The 13,269-nt window shown below is 40.3% G+C and overlaps 1 protein-coding gene across 4 annotated transcripts in view; it reads left to right on the top strand.

The window, feature by feature from the left end:
* The window catches only part of NAP1L4 (nucleosome assembly protein 1 like 4), a 71,465-nt gene that overhangs the window by 51,625 nt on the left and 6,571 nt on the right, over positions 1-13,269 (top strand). For 3 of the 4 annotated variants that reach the window (XM_075928138.1, XM_075928137.1, XM_075928139.1), the window contains exons 11-14: positions 260-282; positions 632-751; positions 2,529-2,558; positions 4,880-4,936. In XM_075928138.1, the coding sequence (XP_075784253.1) occupies positions 260-282; positions 632-751; positions 2,529-2,558; positions 4,880-4,936 (230 nt within the window). Of the gene's footprint in view, positions 1-259; positions 283-631; positions 752-2,528; positions 2,559-4,879; positions 4,937-6,189; positions 6,228-13,269 lie in introns of all 4 variants that reach the window. The other variant, XM_075928136.1, reaches the window with a different exon arrangement.

Raw genomic sequence — 13,269 nt, forward strand, 5'->3', positions numbered from 1 at the left:
TGACAAAAGCTAAGTTTTGTAGACAAAACTCTAGTGTAGATGAGGTCTTAGACTGAAAAGGATTTTTTTTCCTTTCAGTAAGGCTAACAGTACCTAGCACTTGCAGGCCTTACAGTAGAATTGTAACAAACAGTAATCCACACAACACTTGTATGAATAGAAACCACTTCATAGCACATTTTGCAAGCTTGAACAACCAGACGGGCTGAGTTTTTCAAAGTGCTACATGAAATTATTTTTTTCCTCTTTCTATTTGTAGTGTCTGGGGATGGAGAGTCGTTGGTAAGTCTCTTAACAAAATTTGAAATCTTTTTACTATATTTGTCCAAAAGTTCCCTTTTTGGGTTTTACTCAAATGAATACATCAGTTATGTGCAGATTTCTCCATTGGTCTGATTCGTAAGCAAAAAATTGAGCTACAGCTTGATTTTTTTTAACGTACTTTCATCGTTGCCCCCTGCGCTTTCCCCAACAGCTCTGTTCTTTATCATCCTCATTATTTCTATTACAACAGCCCTTTTTTGGTCAAGTTGGCCACAGCACATCTCTGAACCATGATGAATAGCACTATGTCTGCATTGTGTTGAACTTCCAGAGCTGTTCTCTAAAATCAAATGAACTTGCTTTACAGGATGAAGATTCAGAGTTTACTTTAGCTACAGACTTTGAAATTGGGCACTTCTTCCGTGAAAGGATAGTTCCTCGTGCTGTGCTTTATTTCACTGGTGAAGCAATAGAGGATGATGATAACGTATGTATGTTGCTTTCTTGCCTTGTATGTCTTTATCTACTTGTGACTGAACTATTAAATACCATTACTTTTCCAAGTGAAACAAACAGAATATTGGTTTTTCTTTGAGTGGGAATAAATGACTCCTCAATCAGATGCACAGAACTCGCTGAATAGGATCACATTAGACCGACTTAAACTTTTTGTTGACGGCCTGGGAATTCTGTGCAAAAGAACCTTCTTTATCTGATTTAAATCACAATATCCTCAATGTAGCCCACAGATCTTATCCAGAAGTACTTTGGGCCATATCTGTGCTTGCTAAAGTATGGTTGTACATTTGATTGGACCTCTGAAGCAATACAGCATCTAGAATTTAGTTTCCTTGAGTGGGCAACTCTCCAACATTTTTTGGAAGAAGCAGGCAATATTAAAGTAGCATTTAAAATACTAGATTGAGGCCTAAGTGACCAAGGATTGTCCTTTTTCAGAATGTGTGTTTCTAAACTGTATTGCCCTTACTAGTTTTTTAGGCCAGTGTTTCTCAAAGTGGGACACAGACCTGCTTTGGGAAAGCTGCTAGCGGGCCCACGCCACTTTGTTTACCTAAAGGCTCCTAGTCGCAGAGCTTCATAGCTCCCATTGGCTCTGGTTCAGAGTTTCTAGTCAAGAGGAACCACAGGAAGCAACATGGCCTGCTTTGGGAAACACTGATTTAGGTAAATAATTTTAAATACTGTTTTGAAATGAGAATTTTTGTCTTCAAACAAAGCCAAAATCAGACTTCTGTTGGATAACTACAGCAGAAAAGAGCACCTGTATACTGCTTAAACTTGCATTAGTATAAATGGTAATAGGGTCCTTTATTTGTAAATTTCTTGATTTTAAATTTCTCCTTAATGCTTCTTGAATGTTCAAAGTTTGTTTTTTAAAAAGTACATTCTTCAGGAATCAAATATGTATTTATTCTTGAGTTTACTTTGTAATTTAAAAATTTAGGTCTTGTGGCTCTTCCTTTGCTTAAACTTATATTTTCTCTGTCAATGTAGTTTCTAATGATTATATCCCAATCATTGTCCTGCTGAGTTTGAGGCAAGTTGTGAGTGAAACTGCATATCTTACTGCAGGTTGAACCTCTCTAGTCTGGCACACTCAGGACCTGATTGGTGCCGAACCAGAGAATTTGCCAAACCCTTGTAGGTCAGTATTGTCTAGCAACATTACCAAGACTTCCATTACTTACTGTGCTCTTGGAAGACATTTGGGGTAAATTAGTGTTCTGTGCTGTTATTTAACTCTGAGAGCCAGGACTGATGGTTGTAAACAAACTTTATGGGACCACATCCAAGATAAGTGGACATCCTGTTAATTAAAATAATACGGGACCCACAAATGTTGCTGGGTCAGAATGTGCTGGACTAGAAGTTCAACCTATAGTAGTGACATGTCTTAAACTATATTCTAGATTTGGTGTTATCTTTTTTTCTCGGTATTAGAGTAAATGGCTATGGTCATGGAGGCAGAATTATTTAGAAGTTTCAGTGTGTGGGAGAATGGGATAAATTAGGAGTTATGAGACATTGGTTATAGAATTATGTTGTCACCAATTCTGTAGGACTTTAAGCAATTTACTTAGTTCTGTGTATCCCCATCCATAGGAATATGGCATTAACTCTTTAGAAGGTAAATTAAGCATTTATTATTTGAAGGGCACTCTTAAATTCTTGAATTTGTTATGCCTATTGTAGCTAATTGCATAAAACATTCTGAAAGTTAAAGGTTTTACTTTTCTTTTTAGTTTGAAGAAGGAGAGGAAGGAGAAGAGGAGGTGAGATGTCTATTATGTCTATTGAAGATCACTAATCCATATTCTCTTTTCTGAAACAAGTATCTAGCCCCATGAGAGACAAACTAGGGATGTCTGTATTTCATGGTGCCATGTTTGTACTCTACAAAATAGTTACTGGGTATTAATGTTAAGCAGCTGTTAAATCTCTATAGATTATATTTTTGCCATAAGTATATTCTATAAAAGCACACATTCTAATTACATACAGGAACTCAAAGCTGTATTATCTAACTACAGTTACAACTCTTTAATATCTAACAAAGTAGTAATATATTGTTGCTTCCATTTTTTAACCATAACTTAATGTTGAAATTATTTTGTGGGCAGATATAAAAATTGCATTACTCTAAAAAAAACTTTGTCTGCCTGTTTACCAAGATAAACCTTGAGCTGGAAGGAAGGCTAAAGAGAAATACAATCCTAGTAAAGGTTGAACCTCTTTAGTCCGGCACCCTTGGGACCCGACAGGAGCTGAACCAGAGAGTTTGCCAAATCATGGGAAGTCATTATTGTCTAGCAACATTACCAACACTTCTAAGGTTACATCTACACTGCAGTGCTATTTTGGAATACCGGAGTATCCCGAAATAGCTATCCCACATCTTCACAGTGAGCCCACTATTTTGGGCCCACTCTTCCGACCTCATTCTACGAGGAGTAAGGGATGTTTGGCAGTGTAGACACTGCCAAATGACTAAATAAGCTATTTCGAAACAGCGTAAAAAATAAAATACGCAATTTGCATAGCTCAAATTACATATCTTATTTCGAGTTACAGTGCAGTGTAGACACACGCCCTAATAGCCCAGTAAGCAGTGAAAGACATTTAGGAGTAAATTAGAGCTAAATAACAGCACAGAATCCTGGGAGCCAAGACTGGGGGCAGTAAACAAACTTTATGGGACTGCGGGGAAACTTGGTCAAACCCATAAGTGAACATACAGCTAACTAAAATCATGCCTGACCACAGATGTTGCTGTACCAAAGAGTGTTGAACTAGAGAGGTTCAACCTGTAACGTATTGGAGTGACATGGAATCAGTGAACTAACTATTCTAGGGGACAGGCCTGGTCCTCTCAAAATAAATACACCCTTTTTAACAGGATTTATTATAAAGGTTTTAATTAGGTTCACAGTTCTGTAGTAAGGCTACCACTGAAAAATTTTGTTACTGGAGCACAAACATAGTGATAGCTCCATACAAAATGTCTGAGCTAAAATGAATATAAAAACAACACTGGGGACAAATCAATGCCTTTCATAGATATTGACTGTTTGAATGTTGTCTTTTTCACTATGACACGTTTGAAAATAATTTTCAAACAAGATGCCATGGTAATATTATCTAATCAAGTACTAGAATGCAGAACATCTCCATAGACTGGTGACCTCCTTTGATCTGGCAGGTCACATAATGATGCTTCCTTTTCACTTGCTTTCACTGGAGTCCTAGGTTTTTTGCAGTGAAAAGCATTAACTCTTGTAAAGGCAAATGAGAGATGGGGATGTTAAAATGCGTGCATTTTTGTAAATGTGTAACTGACATTTTCAGCGGTTACATGTGGTGGTAGTGATGGAGGCAGAGCTGGTGCTCGTGGGCAGCTCCCACCTGCTCCCCTCCCTCCTTTCCACACTGCCGGAGCTGCCATGCATGGGGAGCCAGCTTAAAAGCTGGTTCCCCATGTGCACCAGCTCCTACCTCTTCTCCTGTGTTGCTGCCTCTGATACAGAGGCAGAGTGTAAGGATGGGGGGCTGCAGGTAACCATGAGGATTAATCGATGAGCCCTTGCTCATTGGTTAACAGTGTACATGAGTACAGGTTCGCATCCTTAATGAGAGAGAGCTAGCTCTGTCTGCCTACATCAAGACACTATAACTTAAAGTCAAGCATGTGCAAGAGGAGGAACGAAGTATCCAGATGTAGTAAAAAAGCATGTGCATGGGACTATTCAGAGAAATGAATGAGATAAGGATTGAAATGGAAGCGCAACAGATCCACTTTCTGTTTTTTCCAGAAATACAAAACTCAGAATTGTTACAATGCATCTTTTTAAATTGCTTTTTCTGTGTAATTGCCATAAGTTCCATAGGGATGTTACATTCAGATCCACATAGACAGTTTGAGACTTTCTGGACCAGATGACCTGTTGTCTAGTTTAACCCAAGTAGATGAATTTTGACAGTTAAAACATGTAGGAATGCAGTAGTAGATACTGACTGTATAGTTGGTTTTGTGCACTGTAAGTGGTTGCTTTTAACTGATTTTAATTCTTGTCAGTTTCTCTTCTTTTTATCATAGGAATTGGAAGGTGAAGAGGAGGGAGAGGAAGAGGATGATACAGAAGGTGATCCTAAGGTTAGTTTTGTTTGGGTGTATATATATACCTGTAGTACATTAGAATTGTACAAACTGTAACTGTGAACAACATATCTGGGTACTATGTTATGCTTGTTCTTTTCATTCTTGTTCTTTGTATTTCTCAAATATTTCACAATTTATATTGTGAAGAGAATTAACTTCTGAACTGCAGTTTTCTTAAATATTTTCTTGACATTATAAATCACATAAGTAATTAATTAACTTTCTCACTTTATTTCACTGGGGAGCAGAAGCAATATGTTTCCCACTTCCCTATATAAAATTAAAGGTGAATGTTTAAATATTTGCAAATAAACCAATTTACAGGCTGTGTAGGTAGAAATCTTATACCAGCTTGAAGTAATGAGGTGTTAATGTCTGTTTGACAAGTCTATTTGGTAGTTCTATCTACTTGTCTCCTGTAGTAATACTACTCCTTTCTTTGTGGTTGCCTTACTGAATCCTACATACTGCCATGTCATTGTGTTTAACCAGAAAAAAAGATGAGAGTACAAAATATATAGCTTAGTTTAAAATTCAGTGAGAAACGGGCACTGCTCCCCCTATCAGTTTTCAGCCATCATTCCATCTCTAGAACTAAAGTTAATGAAGAGGGGGAGGAGACTGTACTATTCATTTTGCTATTAAGGTAGCATCTTTCTATTTCTTTAATGGCTGTAAGTGTATAAAATTTGCAGTACATGCAATTTAAGATCATGGTACTGATACACAAAGCCTTGCAACATTTCATAATATGCACATTATTCTATTAAATGCTTTTAGTCTGTATGTCAGGAATCAATCCTGTCTCTTGTAAAAAGCAATAGTAAGTATTAAGACATCTGTATTCCTGATTAAATTCTTTGTTTCAACAGGGAAAGAGTAGCACTTGCAGAAACAATATTTCACACTTGCTTTTTTCGTGTCTGTTTCTAAATAGAGTAGTTGTAGCTTGAGACTAATGATGGGTGAGCTGAGAATTAGATAATATTAGTTCTGGAGTAATGGTGTCAAAGATACTTGATGGGAGGGATGTAGTAAATCATACCAGTTACTGTATTCTTAATTACAGTAGCCATACACATTTGCAGTGAGGTAGGTCTGTATTCAGTAGCATGACCTGTGGAGTGTGGTATTCTGTAGAACTATGTCTTAAGCTATTGGAACATTGTGGTTGTTGACTCCTGTATAATTTTATACATTTCCCTTTCTTTCTTGCTGACAGTTCCTTTCAATTTTTTTCCATTTAGGTGTAATTTAAGTCTGTTTATCATTCATACATTTCTAGGTAAGGTGGAATTCCATTCATACCTAACTTCCAAGCTTCCAATGTGTAGCCCATGCAATGTGGTTTGTTAATAGCTACCTTTCTGATTAAAAATAAATAAATAGAGGAAACTAAGGTTTTAGCCCTCAATTGCAGTTCAGGAAAGTGTAGAGAGGAATATCTGTGGGCGGATACCCATGAATCATATCATTAGAATGGATTTGTATTTAGAGCATCTCCTTGCCTCTCTGTTGTAAATTATGATTACATTAAAACACTCCAAGATATTAGTATATACTGAATGTATATAATTTGTGTCGTAAGAGAACGTGTTATCTTTGAAACTTGCCACGAAGGTGGTTTTTCTTGTATCTGGATTTAAACTGTGTCCTTCTTTTTAATGTGACTTTTTTTTTTTCATTGATCTGTGTTTACAACACAGTTGCAAATTCTCTCCTTTAGTTTGCTCCTTCTCTCCACTCTGGTTGAAACTCTCCTCATGAATCACAGATTCAGAATAATTCAAATTCTTATATGTAATTGATCTTTGCTATCTGAGTCAGCCACTTACTTCTCCAGGAGGTCGTCTTCTTCCTTGGGCTTCTGTGATTCTTACTCCTCTTCTGTGTGGCTTTCATTGTATTCTTTTTCTCCTGTTCTTCATTGTTCCCTTCTCCCTCATCCTGAGTGATCTTGTCTGCTCACATAAGATTTTCTTAAGTCTGCCTGTTTCCCCTCTTTTTCCTACAGCTTGTTCCTTTGTAATTGCTTCATGATCAGGGCCCGCCGAACCGCAGCGAGCCCTGCTCGCCAGCCGTGCTGTCTGGCGATCTGCGCATGTGCAGATCGCCCGAATCCGGCTCTTTCGGGTTAAATCTACTCGCCGCGAGCGAGTAGATTGTATTATTTGTTGAGCCCTGCTCATGATGGTCATGCTGTTTTTCATAACACATGACAAACTGAACTCCTTTTTTTCCTAACCTTCTCCCCACCTCTCTGAATTTGATGACTGATAATTTCATTCTTTCCTATCACTCAACCTCAAGGCTGAGCTTATCTTGTGATTTGTTCGCTACAGATCTAATTATTTTGAAAATCATCCCTCACCTCCACTGCTAAAATGGTCATATTCTCTCATGCTCATCTGGACTCCCCAACTCTTATCTTCCTCCCCTCTCCCCGGTCAGTGGCTCCCCATCTTCCAAAATAAAACTTTTTTGTCCTGATTGGCAAAGCTCCAGTCCTGTCTTTTATGTTCATTTCTCCCAGTTTATTCCCTTCACTTGGCTAACTCTTCTTGCCATCTTCCTTTTTATTCACCCTCTCTTCCCTATGCCTGCAAAGGATTTTGTGAACCAACAATCCTTTCTCTCCTTCTAAATCCAATGTGCCTTATTGTCCACTGACTTCCATTCTTGTTCTGTGTACTCCTCCCTTCTTGTCTTACCTTATTTGCTATATCAGTATCAGAACATGCTTGATTTTCTTGCTTTGATTTGCTTTTTTTTGTTCTCTGCCCACGTGTCCTGTTTGTCTTATTTTGATAGGAAAGTGTTCAGGCAGAATCATATCACTTTTAAACTTGTGTAAAGCATTGTGCAAAGGGTTGGTGTTATGTTAGGTTTAGAAACGCTGTATAAGTAGCCAAGTAGTTGAGTCTTATGACTGATTCGTTGCGTGCCTCGGAGGACCTTTGTCAGCTTACTGGTTGAAGGAGTATGATGTTGACAGGGAAGGCGAGGTAACTGGTTTAATTCAGATAACCAGCATAATTATGTCAGTACTCCAGGTCTGAAGTCTTTTCACTTGAGAGAATGATAGTTGACACTTTGAAGTACTTGCTTGATCTTCAAAGCAACCTTTGCAGAAAACTCCAGTTCTAAGTGGCAAAACTGTTCTGATGGCCTTTGAAAGTGGTCTTCCATATACACCGGAAAACCTTTCAAGAACCTCCTTGCAGGAGGAATACCAGGTAGTTCAATTTAGGGCTTTAATTTGAAATGCTGGGTCCCTGCCACGTGTAGACGCGGGCAGTTAGTCCGGACTTGTACATTTCAAAAAATGGCGACCAGCCGGGAAGATGCAAATCAAGCACGGGATATTTAAATCCCAGGCTTGATTTGCAACTTCGAATGCCTACATTAGCCTCCCTCGTTCGAACTAGGGGGCTAGTGTAGACAGACCCTTACTTTGGCACAATTCCTTTACATATATTCACTGTGAAGCCTTACTTTACAGCTTATTGATTGAGGCTGTAAATATGCTTGCTTTTCCTCCATTCCTTAGGATAGTGATTTGGGTAACACACTGAGGGGATAATAGGATCAGCCAAGATTTGACCTCTTGAGGTGTTACCCTCAATGTTGGGGCAGAGGGTAGGTAGCTAGTTTCCAATTATTGATTAAATGCCTGTTTTTCTTCTGGGTGTTCCTAACTCTGTTCACAAGTATTTAATGCTCGTGAACTTTTGTTGATCCCACCATAGTTGCTGGTTGGGATGTAAAATTTCAATTAATTGGTTAATCGAATAGTCTGTGCAGTTTGCGTCGACTAGTTGATAAGGGCATCTCCACCTTTGAAGAGTAGCAGCAGCCCCGGTGAAAAGGTGAAAGCACTGCAAGGGAGCACAGGGCCAGCGGGGGACTCAAGCAGTCCCCCGCTGGCCCTGTGCTCCACGCAGCGTTTCAAAGCAACAGTGCTTGGAAAGGGTTGTAGTTTTAAAAACATCTAATCTGCCGTGCTTTGGAAGAATGTACAGGAGCCAGGGAAATGGAATGAGCAGTGTCTTGGATCTGTCTTGTTGGGGAGGAGAGGAAAGAACATGCTGTAAACTTGTACAAGTAAAGCAGAGGATCTCTCCATGAACATAGAGCTCAGTGAGTCTACAATATACAAGTCAACATTAAAGCAGCTGATCAACCTATGTCAGCGTAGATGCTATACCCTTGATCCTGCCAATGTAAGTGTCTCCTGCACCATCATGACTCTTGTGGAGATGATGTCAGTATAGTTAGGGCGACGTAGCATCTATGCATACACTGCATTACTTACTTTGACTGTCATTTCTGTCAATTTCATGGCTCCATGTGTTGCCCAGTCCAGGGAGCGAGGAGGTGAATGGGTTAGGGGTCCAGAGGTACAATAAATAGCAGAAAAAGGGGATGGGGAGGGAAAGAGAAGGAAAAAAAATCTTGTCAATTGGTGTCCGTGCTAAATGAGGCTAATAGAGCAGACTGTAAGTGCCCGGAACTTAGCTTTTGATTGCATTAGGGTGTTAAATGTAGTAGCCTATCCAGTTCAGGTCTTTGTTCAAACCTTGATTTATGGTGTCAAATTTGTAAATAAAGGCAAGTTCTCCAGCTTCTCTCTCCAGCTGTTATTTTGAAATTACTTTCTAATAATATCGTCACCTTGTAACGTGCTGAAATGTTTCAGTATGCAGCTAGCCTGTTCTCCTATCATAATCTAACTTTGCCATGATGGAGTAAATTACCCAGTGTCTGTCTGAAGTTGAAAATTGGATCAGAGCTAGCTGACTAAACTGAGCCTGTCCAGACAAGACAGAAGTGATAAGGTGGAAGGAACAGCGCATGGATTCCAAGGCTAGAAGTGATGCTTGTGATCATCTAGTCCAGTGTTTCTCAACCGTTTTTTATAAAGTACCCTTCCCCCCCCCCCCCCCCAAAAAAAGTACACCCAGCACCTACAGTTTTCAAACACACACAATCTTTTTCTACCATTGCAACAAATTTGTTTAAACAACTTAATCGTAGCTGGGCGAGCGATGCAATTTTTGAGTGTAAAAGGACAAAAATAATAAAGTGCTGTAAAACTTGAAACAAATTCAGTTTTCTCCAAATTTCAGTTGTTGACGTACCCCCCCAGACTTCTCTCAAGAACCCCTAAGGGTACTCGTTCTGCTAGTTGAGAAACGCTGATCTAGTCCAACCTGCTGTTGAACATAAGCCACAGAACTTCCCCAGAATAATTCCAAAAGCATATCTTTTTGTAAACATCTGCCTTAATTTTAAAATGTCACCAATTTTTCCAGTGGTTAATCATCCTAACTTGCAAATATTTGCCTTATTCCCAGTCAGAATTGGTCTAGCTTCAGATTCCAGTTATTTGATTGGATTATTCTTTTCTACTAGATTGAAGAGCCACTTAGTCCCTGTGTAGATATTTATAGGTCAAGTATGGGAACCTCCAGAACCAGAGGGCCAGATCCAGCCCCCAGCTTAATTTAGCCTGGCTTGTGGCAAGTCTCCACACCACAGGCCAGACGCCCTGAACCTCAGTCCATATCCCTTTCTCTTCCCCCTCTCCCTTACCCTAGCCTGGCCCAGTATACTCCCACCTGGAGTCCTCTTCTGTACCCCCAACCTCTCATCCCTAGCCCCATCCCAGAGCCTATACACACCCCCAATCCTCTGTCCCAACCTGGAGTCCGCGCCGCACCCTGAACTCCTTATTTTTGGCCCAAGCCTCTGTGCCCTCCCCCACAGGGCTCTATTTGGCCCACAACTGACCTTTTTTCTCCGTGTCAGTGACTCTTATAAGAAAAAGGTTCCCTACCCCTGTATACAGTGTATATAGTCAGGTGCCCCTATGTGCCTTTGTTAAACTAACTTGATTCTGCTTAATTGATTCTGCTTCCCCAAGCAAGAAGCAATGGGCTTAAACTGCAGCAAGGGAGGGTTAGGTTGGAAGTTAGGAAAAACTTCCTAACTGTCAGGGTGGTTAAACACTGGAATAAATTGCCCAGGGATGTTTTGGAATCTCGATCTGTGGAGATACTTAAGAGGAGGTTAGATAAATGTCTATCAGGGATGGTCTAGACAGTACTTGGTCCTGCCATGAGGGCAGGGGACTGGACTTGATGACCTCTAGAGGTCCCTTCCAGTCCTAGTATTCTCTGATTCTAAACTAACTTGATTCTGCTTAATGGTAAATCTGACATTAGCAGTTTATTGTTATAATTGCAGTGTTTTACTGGAAAACAATCCAATCCGTTAATATCTTTAGTAATGGAATTTGGATATTATCAACAGTGTGCCACTTTTTAGCAACCTTTCCTGAAAGGAAGGTGCTGGGATTTACCTCCTGACTACCGCCTCACAAACATGCCTGTAACCAGTGCTCTGCATTTGCCAGCCATGATTCCTCCTGGTGCTACAGAACAGCAAACCTGCCTGCATGTAGAGGCCATACAGAAAGTAAGCCGCTCCAGGCTGGGAAGGAAGGTTATGGGCAAAGCAGTAACAGGGACAAGTTCTGCAGTTTGTAACAACTTCCCAATTTGAGGGCGTTGTTAGATTCCTAGGCAGCTACTGAATGAAGATCTCTCCATCTGCACCTGACAAGTGCAATTTAGATGGTTTAATGCTATCCATTGTTCTGGATTTCAAGGCTAGACTGGGGTAATGTTCTTTGTGTGGTTCTTCATTTGGAAGGTAAAAGAATATTCCTGTCAGTTTGTGATATGGAGCCTTAACTCTACAGAAAACCACTGGTGCATACTGATTTGTACTGGTGGAGCTCAAGGAGGAAATGCTGAATACTTTGGGTCCTGGTTCTCTGAGACATCACCTTGCTCCCTGTGTTACTGCAAAGATGTAGAGAGTGAAGGTGGTCAAGTTAAACCAACTCCCATTTTCCTACAGGACGTGTGGGGCCCTCCTGACAGGATATGCTCTATGAAAAGGTGCATTGTCTTGGAACTTCCTTAGTCTAGTTAAAACAAACATGGCTAACCCTCTGAAACTTAGACCCGGATCTGCTAACTTGAATGTGCTATATAAATAACTTTTTCCCCCTTCTGTACTTAGCAACAGTATAGATTTAGAGAGACAGGCAAATAAAGCAATTTACTGTGAAATATTGGGTTTTAGGTAATGTATATGTTGGTTGTATTTAATGGTACGTTTCTGAAAAGTACCAAATATATTTTTGAAAATGGGATTTAAACACCATTATATAAGCTAATTCATTGAAAGTCCAGATGTAGGTGCTTTTCACAACATTACCCAAAGCCCTGTATTCCTGCATATTGAAAAATAAAACTACCCTACAGATTTACAGTGTGATGGAACAGCATTTAGAAAAATATATAGGTTTTAACATGTGAAACTTTTCAGAGGGAGCTTAACATTATGTATGTGATTTCATGTATCTTGTTGAAATTATGCAATAGAATTCAATTTTTGAATGATTTCTTTATTGCTGTAACGTCGTACAAAACACAGATAATTAAGTTTATTGGGAAATACTCAAGGCTTTTGCCTTCATGAATAAAACTGAAATAAAATAGTGATTTTTTTTCTTATGTCTATTCAATGTGTGTGTACTCACCACATGTATCACGATGCAGGGGAGGGATAGCTCAGCAGTTTGAGCATTAGCCTGCTAAACCCAGGGTTGAGAGTTTAGTCCTTGAGGGGGCCACTTAGGAATCTGGGGCAAATCTGTCCCAGATGGTACTTGGTCCTGTCATGAGGACAGTGGACTGGACATGATGACCCCTCAAGGTCTCTTCCAGTTCTATGAGAGGGGGGTGTGCGTGCGTGTGTGCATGCATGCGTACAGGGCTCACCGAGCGGCAGCAAGCCCTGCTTGCCAGCCGCACAGTTCTGCACTCTGCGCATGCGCAAATCGCTCTACAGTGGTTCTTCCAGGGTGTAATCTACTCGCCACAAGCGAGTGGATTACACTATTTGTCGAGCCCTGTATGTGTGTGTCCTATGGCAAGCACCATCCACTCTGTGGTATGGGCGATGGTGGCTGTCTTGTGAGTGGCTACAGGATCAGTGCCGATCAGCAGGGCTAGGAGTGGTGGAGGAGATTCCACCGTGCTATTGGAACCAGGGGTTTTATTCCCACTACTTTCTCATCCCAAAGGCTAGGGGAGGGCAGGGGCGATGTACCCATGCCCATTCTGGACCTCCATGGACTGAAAAGTTACCTGGTGAGGCTCAAGTTCTATATGGTCTCCTTGGTCTCCCTCATTCCCACCCTCTATCTCAAGGATGCTTACTTCCACATTGCCATTTTTGAGGGTCATAGA

The sequence above is a fragment of the Pelodiscus sinensis genome, chromosome 4, assembly GCF_049634645.1.
Source record: "Pelodiscus sinensis isolate JC-2024 chromosome 4, ASM4963464v1, whole genome shotgun sequence".
Classification (NCBI taxonomy): domain Eukaryota; kingdom Metazoa; phylum Chordata; order Testudines; family Trionychidae; genus Pelodiscus; species Pelodiscus sinensis.